Below are 20,087 nucleotides of genomic sequence, written 5' to 3' on the forward strand. Positions count from 1 at the left end.
TATTATGATTGTTTTGATAAAATTGTTGTCATCTGAGACATATTATTATTGCTCGCTAGTTGATTATGCCATTGGTATAAGTAAATATGAGACCTAAATATTATTGTTAATGTGGTTAGTCTATAATCTTAGTTGAAAATCTGAACATAAGTTAGACATATTTACAACAACAAGATCAAACCAAGTTTGTTAAAGTTTTTCTTTATCACTTTCAGTTTATCAACTGAATTGCTTGAGGACAAGCAAAGGTGTAAGCTTGGGGAGTTGACACGTTTCCAACGTATATACTTTTCCAAACTCTTTTGCCCTTGTTTTGGACTCTAATTTGCATGATTTGAATGTAACTAACCCGGACTCGCGCTGTTTTCAACAGAATTGCCTTGGTGTTATTTTTGTGCAGAAATAAAAGTTCTCGGTTTGACCTGAAAATTTACGGAGAACATTTTTGGAATTAATAAAAAATATTGGCGAAAGAATCAACCGGAGAGGGGCCACCTCCTGGCCACAAGCCTGCAGGGCGCCCCCTAGGGCGCGCCCCCAAGCTTGTGGGGCCCATGTGGCTCCACCGACCTCGTTTCCACTACTATATATTCCTATCCGGAGAAAAAATCAGAGAGAAGAATTCATCGCGTTTTACAATACAAAGGTGCCGCCACCTCCTGTTCTTCCTCGGGAGGGCAGATCTGGAGTCTGATTTGGGCTCCGGAGAGGAGAAATCAACGTCGTCGTCATCACCAACCATCCTTCATCACCAATTTCTTGATGCTCTTCGGCATTCATGAGTAATTCCATTGTAGGCTTGCTGGACGGTGATGGGTTGGATGAGATCTATCATGTAATCGAGTTAGTTTTGTTAGGGTTCGATCCCTATTATTCATTATGTTCTGAGATTGATGTTGTTATGACTTTGCTATGGTTAATGCTTGTCACTAGGGCCCGAGTGCCATGATTTCAGATCTGAACCTATTCTGTTTTCATGAATATATATGTGTTCTTGATCCTATCTTGCAAGTTATAGACACCTATTACGAGTTATGATCCGCATCCCCCAGGGTGACAATAACTGGGATTCTTTCCGATGATTACCGTAGTTTGGGGAGTTCAGGTATTCACTAAGTGCTAATGCTTTGGTCCGATTCTCCATTAAAAGGAGGCCTTAATATCCCTTAGTTTCCATTAGGATCCCGCTGCCATGGGAGGGTAGGAAAAAAGATGTCATGCAAGTTCTTTTCCATAAGCACGTATGACAATATATGGAATACATGCCTACATTACATTGATGAATTGGGGCTAGTTCTGTATCACCCTATGTTATGCTTGTTGCATGATGAATGCCATCCGACATAATTATCCATCACTGATCCATTGCCTACGAGCTTTCCACATATTGGTCTTTGCTAAGTTACTTTTCCGTTGCTATTGTTACAATCAGTACGAAACTGCCACTATCACGTTTGTCACCGTTACCGTTACTTCCATATTACTTTGCTACTAAATACTTTGTTGCACATATTATGTTTTTCAGGTGTGGTTGAATTGACAACTCAACTCCTAATACTCGAGAATATTCTTTGGCTCCCCTTGAGTCAAATCAATAAATTTGGGTTGAATACTCTACCCTCGAAAGTTGTTGTGATCCCCTATACTTGTGGGTTATGAGTGGACCTGAAGCTAGCTGAGATAAGCGATGGGGTTAATGTTGTGCTCCTCCCTTTCTCATTAACCAAATAGTGCAGAATGTGGCTGCATGACTCGTGTATATATCCACTTGGACCACCAAAATCAAAATGAAAGGAAGAACCAAATATAGTGCTAAGTTATAGTTCGTAAACATATCCATATTAGTCCACAGATCCACACACAAAATCTGCACAGTTAGAATGACCAGCAAAATCGGGCAGTACAATTAAATAGATTGGAAGAATTTATTTGATCAATATGTACACATGAAACAACGAATTAACCCGTCGTGAAATTATGCAATGCACAGACAAATATTCGGGCATCATGATTTTTCAATCCGAGGCAATAGTTACATCACTGAAACCAAAAAAAAATATGATTCCCCATAGAAAGATTGCATCAAACATTCTGGCTACTTGCCTATAGCTAATTATTTTACTTAATGCCAGGGAGGTAACAATTATAGAGTTTGGGGATCTATCTTGCCTGTTGTCTGAACCGAAACAGCAGCCTCACTTTCTTCTTGGTCTTGAATTACAGTGAGCTGTTTCCCAAATGTCCCATTGCATACCGACCGCAGCACCCTGAGCTCCTTATTATCTGCTCCATGATGAAGATCCATCGCTACCGACATCCGCGCACTTGGATGCAACGCTTGCCCCGGATGACTCTCAATCGAAACCTATCCTAGATTGGGAGTTGTATGCATCTTCCATTTACATAGATCCAGCCAAAGCACTTCATTCATAGTCCGCAAAACAGGGAATCTATGTAACACAAGGCAAATCTAGCTTAGAAATCTACACGGAACGTGCACTGCGCTTGGCTAAATCAACATACTTGTCTCCTCGATCTTTACATAATCTGATACAATTGTTAATTAACCCTATTCCATGACAAAAATCTAACTTACTATTTTTTTCATAGACCGACTGTTCAGCCACTATCACAATTTGGTGGTGTACCCCGGCAGCCAAACAATGCTTTGCCAACCTATGAGAGGAAAGGGGAGGCTCACCAAGAAATGATCCTTCTACTCGGAGGGTAATTAATCTGCATGCTTGTTTATTGAAAAAAGAAGACCTTCTGAACATTACTTATCCTCTGTGAGAGGAGACCGACCAAAAGAGGTAATCCTTGGGTGCTGAATGTGACGCCTCGATAGTTAAGCTACAGTAACCACACACGAATGGTGCCGTATCATCGAGTTTAACTAAGTGAAATTCCCACTTGATAAAAATCAAACCCAATTTCAAATTAAAAGTAAAGTCAAATAAATTATTTCATTAAACGTTAAAATAAAAATGTTGGCTCACTTGCAAATATGGACTTAGTAATTGTCAGGTTGAAACAAGCATAATTTGACTCACAAATAAACCCCTAGGAAATTGATAAGTTGTTCAACCACAAATACTCGATCATCTTAATTTCTAAAAATGTTTTAACCTTACAAAAGACTCTCAAACTTTTTGTGCAACACCATGATATTGTGCAAGAATTATGTGCCAACTTCCATGTGTAGAAAAATTATTTTGATGACTAGAGAAATATAAAAGCAAAAAAAGGAAATATATAAAAGAAAATAAAAACCAAAGAAAAGAGCCCCCCACACACACTTTATCCCCTCGGCCACGTCCCTTTCCCCCCAGGCCGGCCCACCCCCCTGCCAGCCGACGGCCCACCTCCCCTTCGGCGCTACAAGGGGCCACCTGTAACAGCCCGAGACCGACGCTACAAAAGGTTCCCCTTTTATTGCATTGCCGTCGTGTGATTATTTGTTTGTCGCATTCATCATCGCATCATGCACATCATTTGCATTGCAACGGCACTCCGCTGCCGCTAGTTTTCAAAACTTGCATTTGTTATTAGTTACAGTTCTCTCCGTTTTGTCGTTGACCGTTTGAGACCATCCACACAAGCACTTTCTCCGCAACATCGTTAAAAAATAGTGTTTTTAAAGTATATGTCAAACTTTCTCGGATTGGGTTGAAAGTTGGCGTGCTGTCTTAGTATAGTGTAGGCAGGCCGCGTGTAAAATTTCATCGCAATCGGAGTTCATTTGATACACGAACCGCTAAACCTATAGTGGCACTATAGCCGGTCATTTCGTGGGGGCATTTTTGTTTATAAAACTCTTTCGCCGGGTTGCCTGTTTTCCCTCTCGTCTCCGCCTAGCCCCTCTGCACAGTGCACAAACCCTACGCGCAACCTAGCCCGAACACCCCGGACCCAAAAGTACAGTCGTGACCGTTGGATCCGGATCAACCCCATTTTATCGCAAATCGTCATCAGTTTGTCAACTGGACTCCCTAACCTAGCCATTTTCGACCGTCCGATTTAATGGATGGGTCCTAATGCCCCTATAGTTAACCCAATTGCTATATATAGACGTTCCCTAGCCTATTTTTTTGGAAACCTGTCGGCGATGCTAGGCCGACACCTATGGGAATCAACATGAAACCCTTGAGATCGTAGGGCGGGGAAAGACGACGTCAAGAGCAGAGCTAACGATCAACACCCGACAAGCCTTTTTACCCAGGTTTGGTCCGCTTACGCGTAAAACCCTACGTCCTGCTTGTCTGGTCGTAACAAGCGTTTTGTTGTTCGTTATAGTGACTAATGATAACCGTCTTTTGGTCAATGTCCAAAGAGTCCCCCTTCTTGTGAATGAGCTAAGGGCCTCCTTTTATAGGCAAAGGGGTCACCTATAGTGCTCGGTGGTAGGTTCACGAGAAGTTACATTGAACCTAGGGCGGTGCTTATCCATCTACCACTGTCAGGTGCATTAAATGCACGTCTTCTCGTTGTCAGCAATGTGCTGGTGAAGACACGTGTCCAGGCATTTCAACACCTGGACCCCTGCACTGGCGCATGTGGAATGCGCTGGAACTTGGGGGGCGGTGGCACTGTGACAAGGGCGGTTTCCCCCAGTGCCTAGCCCATAATCCCGGTAAGGGAGCTTGCCGGGGCCTTGGGTCTTCGTCCCGGCAAGGAAGCTTGCCGGGGGGGCTTCGGTTGTCGTCCCGACAAGGGAGGCTTGCCTAGGTCTTGTGCTTGGTGAGTTCATCACGCCCACTAAATAGGCATGGCCTTGGTTATCTTCCCGGCAAGGCAGGCTTGCCGACGCCTTGGTAATGTTGAGGGTGCATCTTGTCTAGATCCTGCCATGCCTTGCCGTCAGGGGCTCTTTGCGCCCGTGCACAAGTCTGGGGCACTAGGTACCACAGTCTTTAGTGCACCGACAGGAGTCCCCGGGCCTGGGCCACACACGTGTGCGGAGCGTTGTTGGACCAGGCCCAAAGAGGTGCACATGACTTCATGGTCGGATCCGCTAGCGGTTGCTTTTCCCCACGCCGTGCATCGGATGAGAGAAGTGGGAGGTCGTGCGGGGACTGGCCTCTCCACCTCTTGAAACGCCTCTGCCACGCATGTGGCATGCGTAGTTATGGATGTACATGTGGCAAACGAGGCCTTGAAAGGCGAATAGTGGTTGGGCCCATCCGTGTATGCATTGGCGCATCAGTGCGGTTCTCTGTTCGCCTGTGAGCTTGAGCGATTGAGCGCGAGGGGTGGTGGCTTCTGGATCAAGGGAGGCTAGCCCTCGCGCACCGTCCTATAAATTGGGAGGGTTTGTGAGGGGTTTTGCTCACCCAACTCCCCCTGAATCCACCAACTCCTCAATCTTGGCCTTCAGAATCTTCTTCTGTCTGTAGGTGGCGCTTGCCCCTGATCATGGTCAGGGGACGAGGCCGGCCATGGTCGGCCGCAAGGGCAGCGAGGGGATCCCGTTGGGATCATGCCACAACTTCTGGGGGCGCCACGGCGGAAGACGGCCCGAGCGCCCGTGGCGGAGGAAGGGCGAGGGGCCGCGGTCGCCGTGGAGGTCGAGGCCTGGGGAGGCGGATCACTACTCCAACGCCTCCGCCTTCCCCGGGGTTTGCTCCTATGGCGGCCCACGTCGGAAGGAACCCGATGGAGTTCCTTGCCCAGCTACGAGGACCCATCCGGTCCCGCCTCCGACGCCCTAGTGTCTTCGCCGAGGCAACGAAAGGTGAGGGGACCCCAACCCTATGGCTCTGCATGCATGGCTGCGGCAATGGCGCCGTGCCGGTGGAGGCGGAGCGTACTAGGCCTCGGACCTTGTTCCTCGGCTGCGGGTGGAAAAGCTTCGCCCGTTTCTAGGATAGGCATGTTCTCCGCTTTAAGAAGGTAGCGAAGAACACGCTCTGCATTAAGCTATACCGGAGCTCAGGTGTGCGTCTCGATTGCTGCAAAGAGAGCTCAAGCGGGACTGAAAGTCCTTCCTCGCGTGGGAGTGGTGAGGAAGGGACGGATGATGACGACAACGGAAGCGGGTCAGGCCCCCTGCATACATTGTCTGCATAAGAGGGTATGTCCTCGGGCTAACCTCCGGTCGTACCATCGTCGTTAGTCTGCCGCTCGCTCTCTTCGCGTCGGACCGACCGGAGCTGCCTCATCTTCCTGTCAGCGCCTGGGCTTCTGCTCCTCCATCTCTCCGGGCTTCGTTTTCCTCCGCGCAATGCTGGTCCCGGAGGAACCAACCGCTCCAAGTCTGCCTGAACTCCAGCCCGGCGAGCGTAGTTCCTCGCCAAGAACAAAAGTTCTAGGTTAGAGTAGATCATATCATCCATGTAATATGTTTGAGAATACCCCCAAACAAATGAATGAAAAGACTGTTTCCCCTTTTTTGATTCTGTTCTTTGTATGTTTCGTTTTTGCATATTTTGGAACCATGCCGGCAACTACCGGCAAGGCTCCTTGCCGCGTTCAGTGCAAGCATGGAAATTGGCAAGCGCAGCTTGAAACGAAATCAGGTGCTACGTAGCCGCTTGCTCTGTTGATCAGGTTCGCAACTGTTTGAAGGCGCTCTGTGGCCATTCAGGTCGTTTGAACGAGTTCGAAACAAAGACAAGGTGCACTAATCTTTGGGAAGGTCCCAATATGCGCAAACTCCACACACAAATATTGGAAACTTTCAAAGGGGAAGCAAAGAATCTATCTACTTTGGATATGAATCTTAAACTTAAAAACTTATGTGCTCATGCCACGGTTGGATGGCGTTTAAGTCTTTTGCGAGGGCGTCGGAGCCCTCGGCAAGTAGGGAACCACCGCTCCCGGCGGCTTTTTCCTCTAGCAAAGTCTTCTTGCCAATGGTCCGCGACCGTCGTTTGGAGGAAAAGCCGGCCAGGGTGTAACCCCTTTGCTTTTCTCTTGCTAGGTTGTGCTTCCGGAGCCCCCTAGCGCGTCTTTGGGCGACGATGCGATCCTCTCAGGGGCGCAACACTCGTAGTGGAGTGCGCGCCGGGGCTTCGGGACCATGTGGCGCATCCTCAACGACTATGCATCGCTCCAAGGAGGTGCATCCGCCGGAGTATGCGCCGAGGCCTCTGTGAAGCGCCAAGGCACGCCCTTGACAGCTGCGCGTCGGCCCCCGAGCGACGCATCGGCTTGACGACGCTGCTCTTGGAGCCTCCGCCTCCCTGCCCCGCGCGCGCGTGTAGTAGCGCGCTCGCGCAGGCCTTGGGAAGCCGTAGCAGAATAGAGCGTCCGCCATGGTATCCCGTTTTCGGGGGAACGTGGCGTAGCGCCCAAACTTCGATGGATCCGGTGCTGAGTTTGCTCTGATTCACGAACAACTCCGCACCCCTACCTAGCCCACCGAAGATGTCGGCGATGCTAGGTCGACACCTATGGGAATCCTTGTGATCGTATGGCATGGAAAGACGACGTCAAGAGCAGAGCTAACGATCAGCACCCGACAAGCCTTTTTACCTAGGTTCGGGCCGCTTACGCGTAAAACCCTACGTCCTGCCTGTCTTGTCGTATGAAGCGTTCTGTTGTTCGTTATAGTGACTAATGGTAACCATCTTCTGGTCAATGTCCAAAGAGCTAAGGGCCTCCTCTTATATGCAAAGGGGTCACCTACAGTGCTTGGTGGTAGGTTCACGAGAAGTTATAGTGAACCTAGGGCGGTGCTTATCCATCTACCGCTGTCAGGTGCATTAAATGCACGTCTTGTCGTTGTCAGCAATGTGCTCGTGAAGACACGTGTCGAGGCGTTTCGTCACCTGGACCCCTGCGATGGCGCATGCGGAATGCGTTGGAACTTGGGGGGCGGTGGCACTGTGACAAGGGCGGTTGCCCCCAGTGCCTAGCCCGAAATCCCGGCAAGGGAACTTATCGGGGCCTTGGGTCTTTGTCCCGGCAAGCTTCGGTTCCCGTCCCGGCAAGGGAGGCTTGCCGAGGTCTTGTGCTTGGTGAGTTCATCACGACCACTAAACGGGCGTGGCCTTGGTTATCTTCCCGGCAAGGCAGGCTTGTCGGGGCCTTGCTAATCTTGGGGGTGCATCTTGTCTGGATCCTCCATCTGGGGCTCTTTGCACCCGTGCACAAGTCTAGGGCACGAGGGACCCCAGTCTTTAGTGCACCGACAAAACCCTAAAATCTAGGAGATGTGCCCCTTCGCCGCCACCACCTTCCTCATTTTTCTACACCCACCAACCAGGCGCAGAATCCCCTCGTCTCTCCTGCCCCGCGCCTCGGTCTGCCCATGTCGGACCTCCTCCTCGCCCCACCCCTTCGCCCGCAGGTCCTCCACGCCTTGCTCCTCCTCACGCAAGCGCTCGTGACGCTGGCCTCCAAGCAACAATAACAGGAGGTCAACCTTGTAGCTTCACCTGCGCCATGGCCTTGCGGCTCCACCCGTCGCCTCGCTCCCAATCCAGCAATCTGTAGTCGGATCCCAAGTCCCTCGGGCGGATCCGCCAAAACCCTGATCGCCCCCGTCTCCTTGTCTGCGCGTCAAGCGCGCCGCCACACTCTACTTCTGGTGAGCCAGAACGAGCGCATCGACCCCCTCCTGCGCGTCGACCAAGCCGAGGCCAAGCCCCAGCGCTCGTGTGGGTCGCTAGTACGCATGCTCAAGCTCCCTCCTCCCATGCCTCAGGCGGTTGGCCCCGCCCCGCCGAGCTGCGACCCGCTGCCGAAGCCGTGCCGAGCCGCTCGCGTCACCGGCCAGGACCTGTGAGCGCCCCTGCTTCTGTATGCGTGGGTTAGACGAGAGCAACCCCAACGTCCGCCTCGAGCTCCCCATCGTCCCAGCCTAGCCTAGGAGTTCCAGCCGCTTCCAACCGCGCTGCTCCCGTGTGCATCGAAGGGGTCCAGGGAGACAAGCCCCTGCACTGACTCGATCCTTCGCCAGTATGGACCGGGGTTGTGTTGTGCGCCTGGGCCGCGTGCCTCGTTCGGCCTCTTCATTGACCACGACGTCCTTGAGAACCCCGAACATCTATGGAACCGTGTACCACTACCGTCACCGAAGACCTGTGTACCACTACGCCAAGTGTACGACTACCATCGACAAGATCGCGAGTACCACTACTTCCATGACGTCCACGACGACCCGTGTACAAGTACACCGCAACGACTCGATCCGCTCCGAGAGGCATGCTTCAAAGCTATACTGACGAGACGATACCCGTGGATGAATGCATTATTGTATGAGAGGCGATGTTGTCCGTTTCGTAGATGCAATGCTAGTTGCACATTGTTCCTCTTTTGTCGTGCCCTCAACACATGGGAACCCGTTAACCGGGATGACCCCATCATTCGTGGCATAACACGCTCACACTCACAAGTCGTTGGCACCGGTACCTCATCGAGTCGTCGGAACTAGGACATTGTCGTGGCATCGTTTCCGTATTGCCGCCATGGTTCCCTTTCATTCGCCATGGCGACACATGCTTCATATCCTTCTTGCCAGCGTTTTCATAATTACATGCATGTTGCATTCATGGCATAATATCTTGTGTTGCACGTATGTTTTAACCGTAGCTCCGTTAGTGATGACCTATATGTGTAAACTGACTAGAATTACGTGTAGAATCACATGCTTCACCTCTTGTCATGTTTAAACAACAGTTAATATTGCCGTGTACCTAAACGGGAGTGAACAAAATAATTCGTATGTGGAGTTTCGTTAATATGCAACTCGTTGCATATTGAGCTTCACTTAATGTGTAGTGTTGATTGTTGTGAATTGCCATGCCATGCCTTGCATAATTGATATGGACATGCATCATATTAGGTTGTGCATCATATAGTGCATGTGTCGTGGTGAATATCGTGTGTTGATTCTTGTTTCAGGTTTGCTTAGTCTCGATAGAGTTCCGCAAGCGTGTTGGAATGTGAGGATCCGTTCGACTACGTCGGTTCGTCTGCTACACGGATTCGTTCTTCTTCCAAGTGGGATCTCACGCAAGATGGCTATTTCCCTAGATACCATTACTATCAATGCCATGCTTGTTGTCTCGTTTTTTTCGTTATGCCTCATTGCCTACCACCTGTTAAATATCAGCCTCTCAACATTGCCATGAAACCTTCAACCTTCTACAACCTAGCAAACCACTGATCGGCTATGTCACTGCTTGCTTAACCATGTGATAGTGTTGCTAGCTGCAGGTGTAGTTGCTGCCATGTGTTAACATGGATTCCTTGTTATATCACCATATTAATGCTACTTAATTCAATGCAGCTATATACTTGGTAAAAGGTGGAAGGCTCGGCTTTCTGGCCTGGTGTTTTGTTCCACCTTTGTCGCCTTAGTTTTGGCTACCGGCGTTATATTGCATAATTGAGTGCTCCTAACACGATCGGGGTTGTTATGGGGACCCCCTTGATAATTCGTCTTAGATTAAAACTAGTTTGGCAAGGCCCAACTTTGATATTGCTTTCCTAATAACTAATGAACCGCATAGGGAGTAATTAACCCAAGGAAACTTAATCAACCCCCGGGCCAATGCTCCTCATGTGTGTTGGTCCAAAATAGAGCACTCTGCGGGGCTAACCTAGGGCAACTTGGGTTATTTCGATCAGGCCACCATACGCGTCGCTTATCCGTCGTGTCCTGAGAACGAGATATGCGGCTCCTATCGGGTCCGTCGACCCTCGGTGGCCTTGCTGGATTACTTTTACCTTTTACGAAATATCTTGTGCATCGGGATTCTGGTGATGCTTTGAGCTATCATAGAGTTGAGTTTTTCCACTAAGGAATCCGAGGAGATCATGGGTTTCGTGATTCAGGCTTTCCATGTGGCTTGTGGTAGTTTGTGATGGTCTAGTTGTAGCACCCCTGCAGGGTTAAATATTTCGGAAGGTCGTGCGCGCGGTTATGTGGTAACGTCAAAACTTTGTTTAACATCCGGTTCTAGACGACCTGAAGTAAACTTAATTAAAACTTGCCAACTGAGTGCATAACCGTGTGTGTCTCCTTCGTGAGCTCCTTCGTTGATCGAGGACACGGTGGGGTTATGTCTGACGTAAGTAGGTGTTCAGGGTCATTCATTTGATCATCAGGAGTTCTCGTCCGCTGTGCGTAGATCATCCCCTATTTTATTCTTGTACTTGCAAGTTAGCCACCTCAAATAACTGCTTAGTCGCTTGCTGCAGCCTTACCACTTAACCATACCTCACCCATTAAGCTTTGCTGGTCTTGATACCTTTGGAAATGAGATTGTTGAGTCCCCTGTGGCTCATAGATTACTATAACACCAGTTGCAGGTACAGGTAAAGAGTTCCTTGACGTGAGCGCGCTCATTGTGCTATTTGATGTTTCTTCTTCTTCTTCTTCTTCTTCTTCTTCTTCTTCATCGATCTAAGATGGGTTCCAGGCCGGCAACTTGGGATAGAAAGAATGGACGTCGTTCTTTTATCGTTTGTTTTCGTCCGTAGTCGTACCCTGCTCTTCTACATGGTTATTGAATATGTTGATGTAATGATGTGATATTGTTGTAGCTTGTGGCGAGTGTAAGTCAATTCCATATACTTATCTCTTTAGTACATGTACTTGTAACAATATCCATTCTTGCAAAACAACGAGATGCGCTTCTATCCCTGTCGAGGCCCTCGTGTCAAACTAAGGATATGACCGCATCTTGGGCTTTACAAGTTGGTATCAGAGCAGTACCGACCTAGGAGCCCCCTTGATTGATCGAACTTGGCCGAGTCGAGTCTAGTGAAAAACTGCTTTGGGTCTAGTTATATATCAGATAGTAGGATTCTTTTTTTCTCCTATTCTGTGCTCTGATGAAGAATCTTGACGTAATAATTTTAATTCTACTCCTCTTCTCACTCAAAATTGTTTTAGGATCACGCGGATATTTTGGAATCTATATGATGTCGATGTGACGGAGTTCTGACTTGGTGCCTCCTGTCTGGCTTGATTTCATCTGGGTAGTTGAGCTCCATGGGATTCTTGAGCACATCGTTATCATTTAGATTTCTTAGTATCTCACGGCGAAGGATGTTCGGAATTGCTTCAATACTAGTAGTGGCAAGAGGAGTCTGGCTTCCCCAGTACTGGAGCAGATAGGTCTGGATGTATCGCCATACTTAGTATCGCTGTGATTACAAGGGTCTGAGATAGATGAGTTTCTAAAATTCTGGTTATGTGTTGACGGATGTGATACACTGGACGGGTTAGATGCTAGGAGTTGAGTGATGAATTTCTCCTTGTATTGGTGGACCTGATTACATGACCAGAAAATTTCGGGAGTTCTTAGGTGGGAATTCAAGTAGTTACTTATAGGACAATCTTCCAACAGATGCATGATGTGAGGTTGGGGTTCGACATCTAGTGGATTCGTTTGTTCATGGTCATTTTTACAGAGGACAACTGAAATGATCGATGTGGTTCACTAGAGGGGGGGTGAATAGGCAACTACGAATTTTTAGCGTGTCTTAACAAATTGGGTTAGCAACAAAAGGTTCTCTATATGAATAACTAGGTGAGCAACCTATATGATGCTAACAACAAGGACACCAAGTGCAAGCAAGGAATACCACCACAACAATACTAAGTACAAAGTAAAGGTAAGAAATAACCGCAAGTGGAACCGGTGGAGACAAGGATGTGTTACCGAAGTTCCTTCCCTTTGACAAGAAGTACGTCTCCGTTGGAGCGGTGTGGAGGCACAATTCTCCCCAAGAAACCACTAGGGCCACCGTATTCTCCTCACGCCCTCACACAATGCGAGATGCCATGATTCCACTATTAGTGCCCTTGAAGGTGTGACCGTACCTTTACAAACAAGGTTGGAGCTATCTCCACACACAGCTTGGAGGCTCCCAACAAGACCACGAAGCTTCACCACAATGGAATGTGGCTCCGAGGTGACCTCAACTGTCTAGAGTGCTCAAACACACAAGAGTAACAAGATCCGCAAGGGATTAGTGGGGGAATCAAATATCTCTTGGTGGAAGTGTAGGTTAGGGCCTTCTCAACCAATCCCTAGGAAATGAACAAGTTCGATTGGCTAGGGAGAGAGATCAGGAAAGAATGAGCTTTGGAGCAACAAAATAATTAGACGCACAAGGCATAGCATGTGAGCATGAACATAAGGGCACAAAATAATTAGACTCACAAGGTACTAATAAACTGGATAATAATGAGACAATAAAGAAAGAGGAGTGATATCATATGTCTCACACCATATGATAAAGTACGACGACTCCTGGTCTCACACACAAAGCAAAGACAATCAAAGTAGCAACGAAAGTTCAACAAATAAAGGAACATAGAAAATGAGGAAACTCACAAATCCTACACTCTCTCCCCCTTTGGCATCGGGACACCAAAAAGGCAGAGAGGACACCTACGACACATGTGGTAGCTCGAACTGTAGAGGACTCAGCCGTCGGACTTCTCAACATACTCCTCATCAGTCTTGTCTTCTGTCTCCTCCTCAGACTCCTTGTTAGACTCAGCCCACTAAAGATTGTTCTTTTTCATCCAAGCAGCCTCAGGAGTGATGTCTTGCTCAGACCCACTGGAGATGTGCATGTCGAGCTTCCTCATAATCAGCTTGTTGTGCTGACGACTCTCCTTTTAAGCAACACGAATCATGTACTGCCCCTTCTCCTGCATGCAGAACAAGGTCTTGATCTGGTCCGTGAGCCTCTTGGCCCAAGATGGCTCAGCAGAGGAAGTCACATGTGACTCTGGAATGGCCTCATCCTTATCAGAATCCACAGTGGCAACAACAGGTGTAGTGGTGGTGTTGGCCCATTTGCTCTTGTGTCGCAGCTTAATAGACTCATGGCGAATCCTCCCGGGAGCATGGAACTCAATAGCTGGGAAGGCCTCCGCCCACTTCTTCTTGATCAGGTCAAACACATAAGGGCCATAGATTGGTACCTTACGGTGGAAGACTGCCAACTGAAGCTCACTCCACATGACATGAGATACATCAAGTGGTCCCGAGGAACGAGTCCACCCTTTTTGACACATCATAAGCATATCCACCAGGTATGAATGCACCTGGTCCTCGTTGTCAACGCGTGGAAAAAGAGTGTTGCGAAAGATACAGTGCTTGACATCAAGGAATGGGTTCAACACGTGAGATACCTCACGAGATGGGGATATCTTCTCAATAAAGAAGGGCAGCAACTTCTCCTTAGCTGTAGCAGTTTGCTTAGCGTGTGGGCGCAAACCAACTAGGTGCTCAAGCCCCTCATCACGGATATTCGGAAGGTCCATAAACTCCTTCCAAGTAGCAGACAACCTCTCCCCATTGGTCATCCAAGACATAGTGCACTCCTCCTCAGAGTGAAAGTGGACAGTAACAAAGAACCGAGCCACTATCTCAGGATCAAAGTCAATGTGAAATGTGAAGAGCTCCGCAATCTCAAGCTGTTCCACCATGGCCACAGCTTCACGAAAGTATGTCGGGTCCTTCTTGAGATGTTGCATGTTTATCCACTGAACCGACACATAGAAATTCTTCTAGGTCTTGATCACTTCTTCATAAATAAGAGCTTGCTGCTTAGACCACAACATTTTACCTCCGGGGAACTGAACCCTAGCGCTGTCATAGGGGTTGATATTTCGGAGAAGCTGAAACTTAGCATGTGGCATAGCATCCCAATCAACAGTGTTTGTCTTGTTCTTGTGAGTGGGTCGCTTGAAATTGTGCTTCGGAGCCTATGATCCCTCGAGTGCATCTGAAGAGCAAGGTCACTTGGAACTGGCATCCCGAGGTGGGTTAGAGCGCCTGGATCCACCACCTATGACACGCAACGCAAACACAAGAAATCACAAAAGAAGTCAAGGCAAAGACCAAAGTAAACCTAAAAAAATCCCAGAGCAAGGAGAACTGGAAGGACATAACATGTGCACTCAGGGAACAACGGTAGTAAAATTTTACTACACAGCGGTAGTACCGCCCTAACAGTGGTAGTACCGCTGCTCAAGTGGTTGTAAAAAAATTACTACCGCTCTGACAACGTTAGTACCGCTCCAAGAGGAGCGGTAGTACCGCACGGGAGAAGAAGTGCCAGATCTAACAAGGGAAATTATAGATCTGGTACTACCAGAGACCCAAACCCACATGTTGCAATCTACACAGAAAATTCTACCACACAAGTACTCTCCAACCCTCCTAGCATGAAAAGATGGTGCCATGAAACGATGAACGAACACACATGAGAAGTTTACTGTCGGGCCTGGAGCGGTAGTATCGTGCCCCTTTTGTCAAAAATACTTTGAACCTTGCCCCCTTTTTATGAAAACACTTTGAACCTTGCCAGAGGAAGAGAAAAAGAACATGAAAACCCATAGGAGCATAAAAATAACACGCACGCAACTTGTACATAGAACCGAATCTTCGCACGAAGAGAGGGCGGTGGCCAGAGCCACCAATGTTTGAGACAAATGGTATGACACCGTGAAGAATTATCCTTAGGTTCATGACCACAACTCGTCTTTGAAGCACAAGTGCCATCAACAATGGCTAATGTGAAAGAAGTGATCAATTTATGCATAATGGGGGAGGTAAAGTTCATTGAGAGAACAACACTCCCCCTATGTTCATGCCTACACCTGGAGCAAAATATAATGATGAGTGAGGTGTGGTGTGCGGAGTTTCAATCCATATTACTTGAATCAATGATATTTAGCTCAAGCCTTAACTCGCGAAACCTTGCTTCATCTAGAGGTTTGGTGAAAATATCTGCAAGTTGCTCTTCAGTGTTGATGAAGAGGACCTCAATATCTCCTTGCTTGATATGATCTCGAATTAAATGATGACGAATATCAATATGCTTGGTCTTGCTATGCGTCACACCCAATTTTTACCTCACTTCAACTATAGCCTTTTCAAAATCTGAGTTTACTAAAACTTTTTAAGCAAGTGCTATGAGTGCCATGGATGCCATTGTTTGTGTGTATGCTTGAATGAGTGGATCCAAAAACCATATTTTATAACATGATATTTCCCAAAAAGACCCTTTTTCTCATTTTGACTATTTCAAAACCTTGCTTTGGGTTTGCACTACAAGTCCCTGATTTCAAGGGAGTTCCTTCACCCAAAGATTGTATTATGGTTTTAACACTATTATAAATCTCCAAAATCATAAATATTTATTTTATAAAATATTTTCCTATTTTATTTGCATGTCCTTTTCTGAGGCCAGAAATGATATCTGTGTATGAAAAATTACTTTTTATGCCTCAGAAAAATCTGAGAAAATTTGGAGATACTCAGAGGACATATATTTTCCATACATAAGATTTTAAACCCCTACTTATGTTCAAAATATTTGAGAAAATCCTTGAAAACCTATTTTGTCTGTTTTGACCTTTTGAAATATTTCCAATAAATTCCCAGAAAATTATAGCATGCTTCCCAAGCTACAATTGGTGGTCATGCCAAATTTCACCTCATGTGTCACCAAATATAGCTTTCAAAGGACTAGAACTTTCCAGCAAAGACTGAGATAGATGAGTTTGTGGAACTCATCTATACCAAATATAGCTATAAAGCAGTACAAAAGAAATATTTCCAAAAATTCCTAGAAAATTTGTGCTCATGTGTCATATCCTGAGAACTAGATACGCTGCTCTTATCGTGTTCGTCGACACATCGGGCGGCCTTGCTGGATTTGTTTTTTTACTTTTCTTGAATGTCTTGTGCAAGGGATTCCGAGGGTACTTCGGTCTATCTCGAGGTTGAGGTTTTCTATCGAAATTTCCGAGGCGACTACGAGTCTTCCATTATTTAGGTTATTTCACCTAGCTTGTGGTAGTTTGTGATGGACCAATTGGAGCACCCCTGCAGAGTTAAATCTTTCTGAGAGCCGTGCCCGTGGTTATGTGGCAAGTTGGAAACTTTGTTTAACACTCGGTCATAGCAAACTTGAAGTAAACTCAATTAAAATATGACAACTGTGTGCGTAACCATGTCTGTTTCTACTCATGAGTTTTGCATCCGAGAGAGGACACCGTGGGGTCATGTATGACTCGTAAGTAGGTGTCCAGGATCATTTATTGACCATTAGTAGGTCACGTCCGTTTATGCGTAGATCACCCCCCCCCCTTTTATTCTTGTATTCGTAAGTTAGCCACTCAAATAAATGCTTAGTGCTTGCTACAGCCTCACCACTTTACCATACCTCACCCATTAAGCTTTGATTGTGTTGATACCTTTGGAAATGAGATTGTCGAGTCCCTGTGGCTCACAGATTACTACAACAACAGTTCAAGGAACATGTAAAGTGATACTTTGATGTGAGCACAATGATTTTTCTATTTGGAGCTTCTTCTTTGATCATAGGATGGGTACCAGCCCGGCAGCCTGGGATAGCAAGGATGGGCGTCGTTTTTCTCGTTTGATTCCGTCCGTAGACGAACCCTACTCTTCTGAATGGTGTTTGAATGTATATTCGTATTGAGATGATCATGATTAGCTTGTGGGGAGTGTAAGCCAATTCCATATACGCATCTCTTCTTTACATGTACTTGTAACGATATCCATTCTTGCGAAACGATGAGATGCACTTCTATCCTCGTCGAGGCTCTCGTGTCAAAATAAGGATAGGATCACATCTTGGGCGTTACACGTTGTTATCAGAGAAGTATCGACCTAGGAACTCCCTTGATTGATCGAACTATGTCGGGTCGAGTCTAGCAAAAACTACTTTGAGTCTAGTTATATATCGGAGTGTAGGATTCCTTTTACTCATTTTCTATGCTTTGATGAGGAATTGTGACATAAGAATTTTAATTCTACACCTCTTCTCGCTCAATTTTTTTAGGACCACGCGGGTATTTTGGAACCTCTATGATGTCGATGTGACTGAATTCTGAATTGGTGCCTCTTGTTATCGAGGAGTAGAACTCCAAGGTGTTTTCAACACATCGTTATCGTTTAGTTTCCTTAGTATACCATGTCTAGTGTCATTGTTGTTTCAAAGGACTGAGATAGATGAGTTTGCGGAACTTCTCGAATATGTGTTGACAGTTGTGGGAAAGGTCATGCAGCTGATTACATTGAGTAGGTTCCTTGACCCGCAACCTGATAGCATAACCAAGAAAGATTTTGGAAGTTCTCAGGTGGGAATTCAAGTAGTTACATGGCATTATCTTCCAACAGATGCATGATGTGAGGTTGGGGTTCTACATCTAGTGGTTCGTTTGTTCATGGTCTTTCTTATAGAGGACAATCCCGATATATGTTGTGAGATATGCTTCGTCAAGCCTTGTCATCCGCTACTCCTAGGGAGCATACTCGGGCATCATTTGAATATGACAATCCAATGTACGATCGAGCCCATGCGAGCCTTACCATGTAAATATCGGACGAAATCTCTATCATGAATTTGTTTCTCGCTTAATTGCAAGCCTCATCCTTTGTTTTGTTGGAGTATGGTAACTCGAGTTCCTTCAATGTCAAGTGGTGATTCCATATTTCCCTAAGCGATGTACTTATATTTCTATGGGTATGCCAATGCTTTTGATCAACAGGAGTTGTCTTGAAAGTCTTTTCCAACCGGTGTGCTTCTCTTCAAGTTAATTCAATCTTCTCCAATATTTGCAAGATCAATTCCCTTATTTATTTTCAAATTTCGTCTCAATTGTCTCAAGTTGTCTTTGTTTTCCCCACCCTCCCGCCCTTTTTCTTGAATGATTTAATTATCATCCAAGTGCCTTTGTTTCCATGGAGGCTTCCTCTATATTTTCTTTCGTATTGTATCTGGTGATTCAATGTGAAGATGCTCAAGTGCTAAGTTAATCTTCGTTCTTGTTTTCTTCCTCGGAAATTCAATTCAAACTTTCAGTGTTCATCATATCCTTTTCATTCGTTAAATGCTTTCCAGTGTTAGAAATTATTATCCAAGCCTCTCTTATTTATTCGTCTCTCTATTCTATTAGGAGCTTTTAAGATATCTCACAAGATTGTGTTTCCATCCAAATCCTTTGAATTATTTCAAGGGTCTCACCTCATTAAGTTTTCATTTGTACTCATGCAATCAATCTTTCTTAGCAATCCATTCAATGTTGTTTTCCTTTGAGTGGTCCCATAACCCACATGTTGTTCTCCAGGATCATACCTGGCTCTTCTAATGTTTTCTGGGGATCTCCAATTCTTTTCAAGTGTGATGTAAGTGTGGATTCCATCAATAATATTCCTTCTCCAACTTTGCTTCGAATTATTTTCATCATTGGCTCTTTTTTTCCTTATTCATTGTTCCGGAGTGTCTCAGTAATTCTTGATGGTGCTCGTTGCCATCATTCTGTGCATTGAAGACCGAATACGAGTTCCTCTTAAATCTTTCTCCGTTATTTTGAAGAATTGTCATCTCAGCTTGTGTGACTCTCTTAAATTGTTTCCAATCATGAGAAGTTCCTTCCATATCTATCCGAAGCATTTCAGAGTTGTTTTCATTTCTTTGATCCTCCGAAGGCCATCATTTCAGAAGAATTCTTTGTTCTCAACTTTTAGCTTTCATTCTCAAATTATTCTCTGTTGTTGTCTCTTTGTTTGTATCTCAATTATTCTGGTGCTTCATTCAATTCCCCTGCTAGGCGAATCATGGCCTCTTCATTCTCAGGTGTCACCATTCCTTCATGCTATCCCCATTCATTTGTGAATTCTTACCGGTGTTTTGTTGAAGACTTCTTCAAGTTTGTGCGATCTCTCTTCAATCTTTCAAGAAGAATAACTGGTATTCTAAATCCGTTGCTTGTTATCAATTTAACTTGATTAAGGATAAGCATAACATAATTCTTATTCTTGTCTCAGCTAGGTGACTTCATTCCTTTTCCGGAGTTGTTCATGATATCTAATTGTCGATTCTAAGTTGTTGATCTTTTTTTTTTCCGGAGTTCCAAGTTTTGTCAAGTATCTCGTCGCAAAGCTTCATCTAAATCTTGCAAAATAATCATATTCTTTTCAACCTTCATTTCTCTTCATCATTCTTTTGTATACGGAGGCTCTTCATGGTGGTTCGTCAAGGATGTAATTGTTTCTCCAAGTATTCTTCAAGATTCTTGTGGTAGTACCTCAAGTTATCTTTATCTTGCATTTCAAAGAGCAATTCTTCCTCCA

At 46.0% G+C, this 20,087-nt stretch overlaps 1 protein-coding gene across 3 annotated transcripts in view; it reads right to left on the reverse strand.

Moving 5' to 3' along the window:
- Nucleotides 1-1,911: 1,911 nt before the first annotated feature.
- Nucleotides 1,912-20,087, reverse strand: part of LOC123448583 — a 29,138-nt gene continuing 10,962 nt past the window's right edge. For 2 of the 3 annotated variants that reach the window (XM_045125533.1, XM_045125532.1), the window contains exon 2: nt 13,099-14,766. In XM_045125533.1, coding sequence (XP_044981468.1) covers nt 14,717-14,766 — 50 coding nt within the window. In that variant the 3' untranslated portion in view covers nt 13,099-14,716. Of the gene's footprint in view, nt 2,451-13,098; nt 14,767-20,087 lie in introns of those variants that run through there. The other variant, XM_045125534.1, reaches the window with a different exon arrangement.

Source organism: Hordeum vulgare, chromosome 4H (assembly GCF_904849725.1).
Source record: "Hordeum vulgare subsp. vulgare chromosome 4H, MorexV3_pseudomolecules_assembly, whole genome shotgun sequence".
Classification (NCBI taxonomy): domain Eukaryota; kingdom Viridiplantae; phylum Streptophyta; class Magnoliopsida; order Poales; family Poaceae; genus Hordeum; species Hordeum vulgare.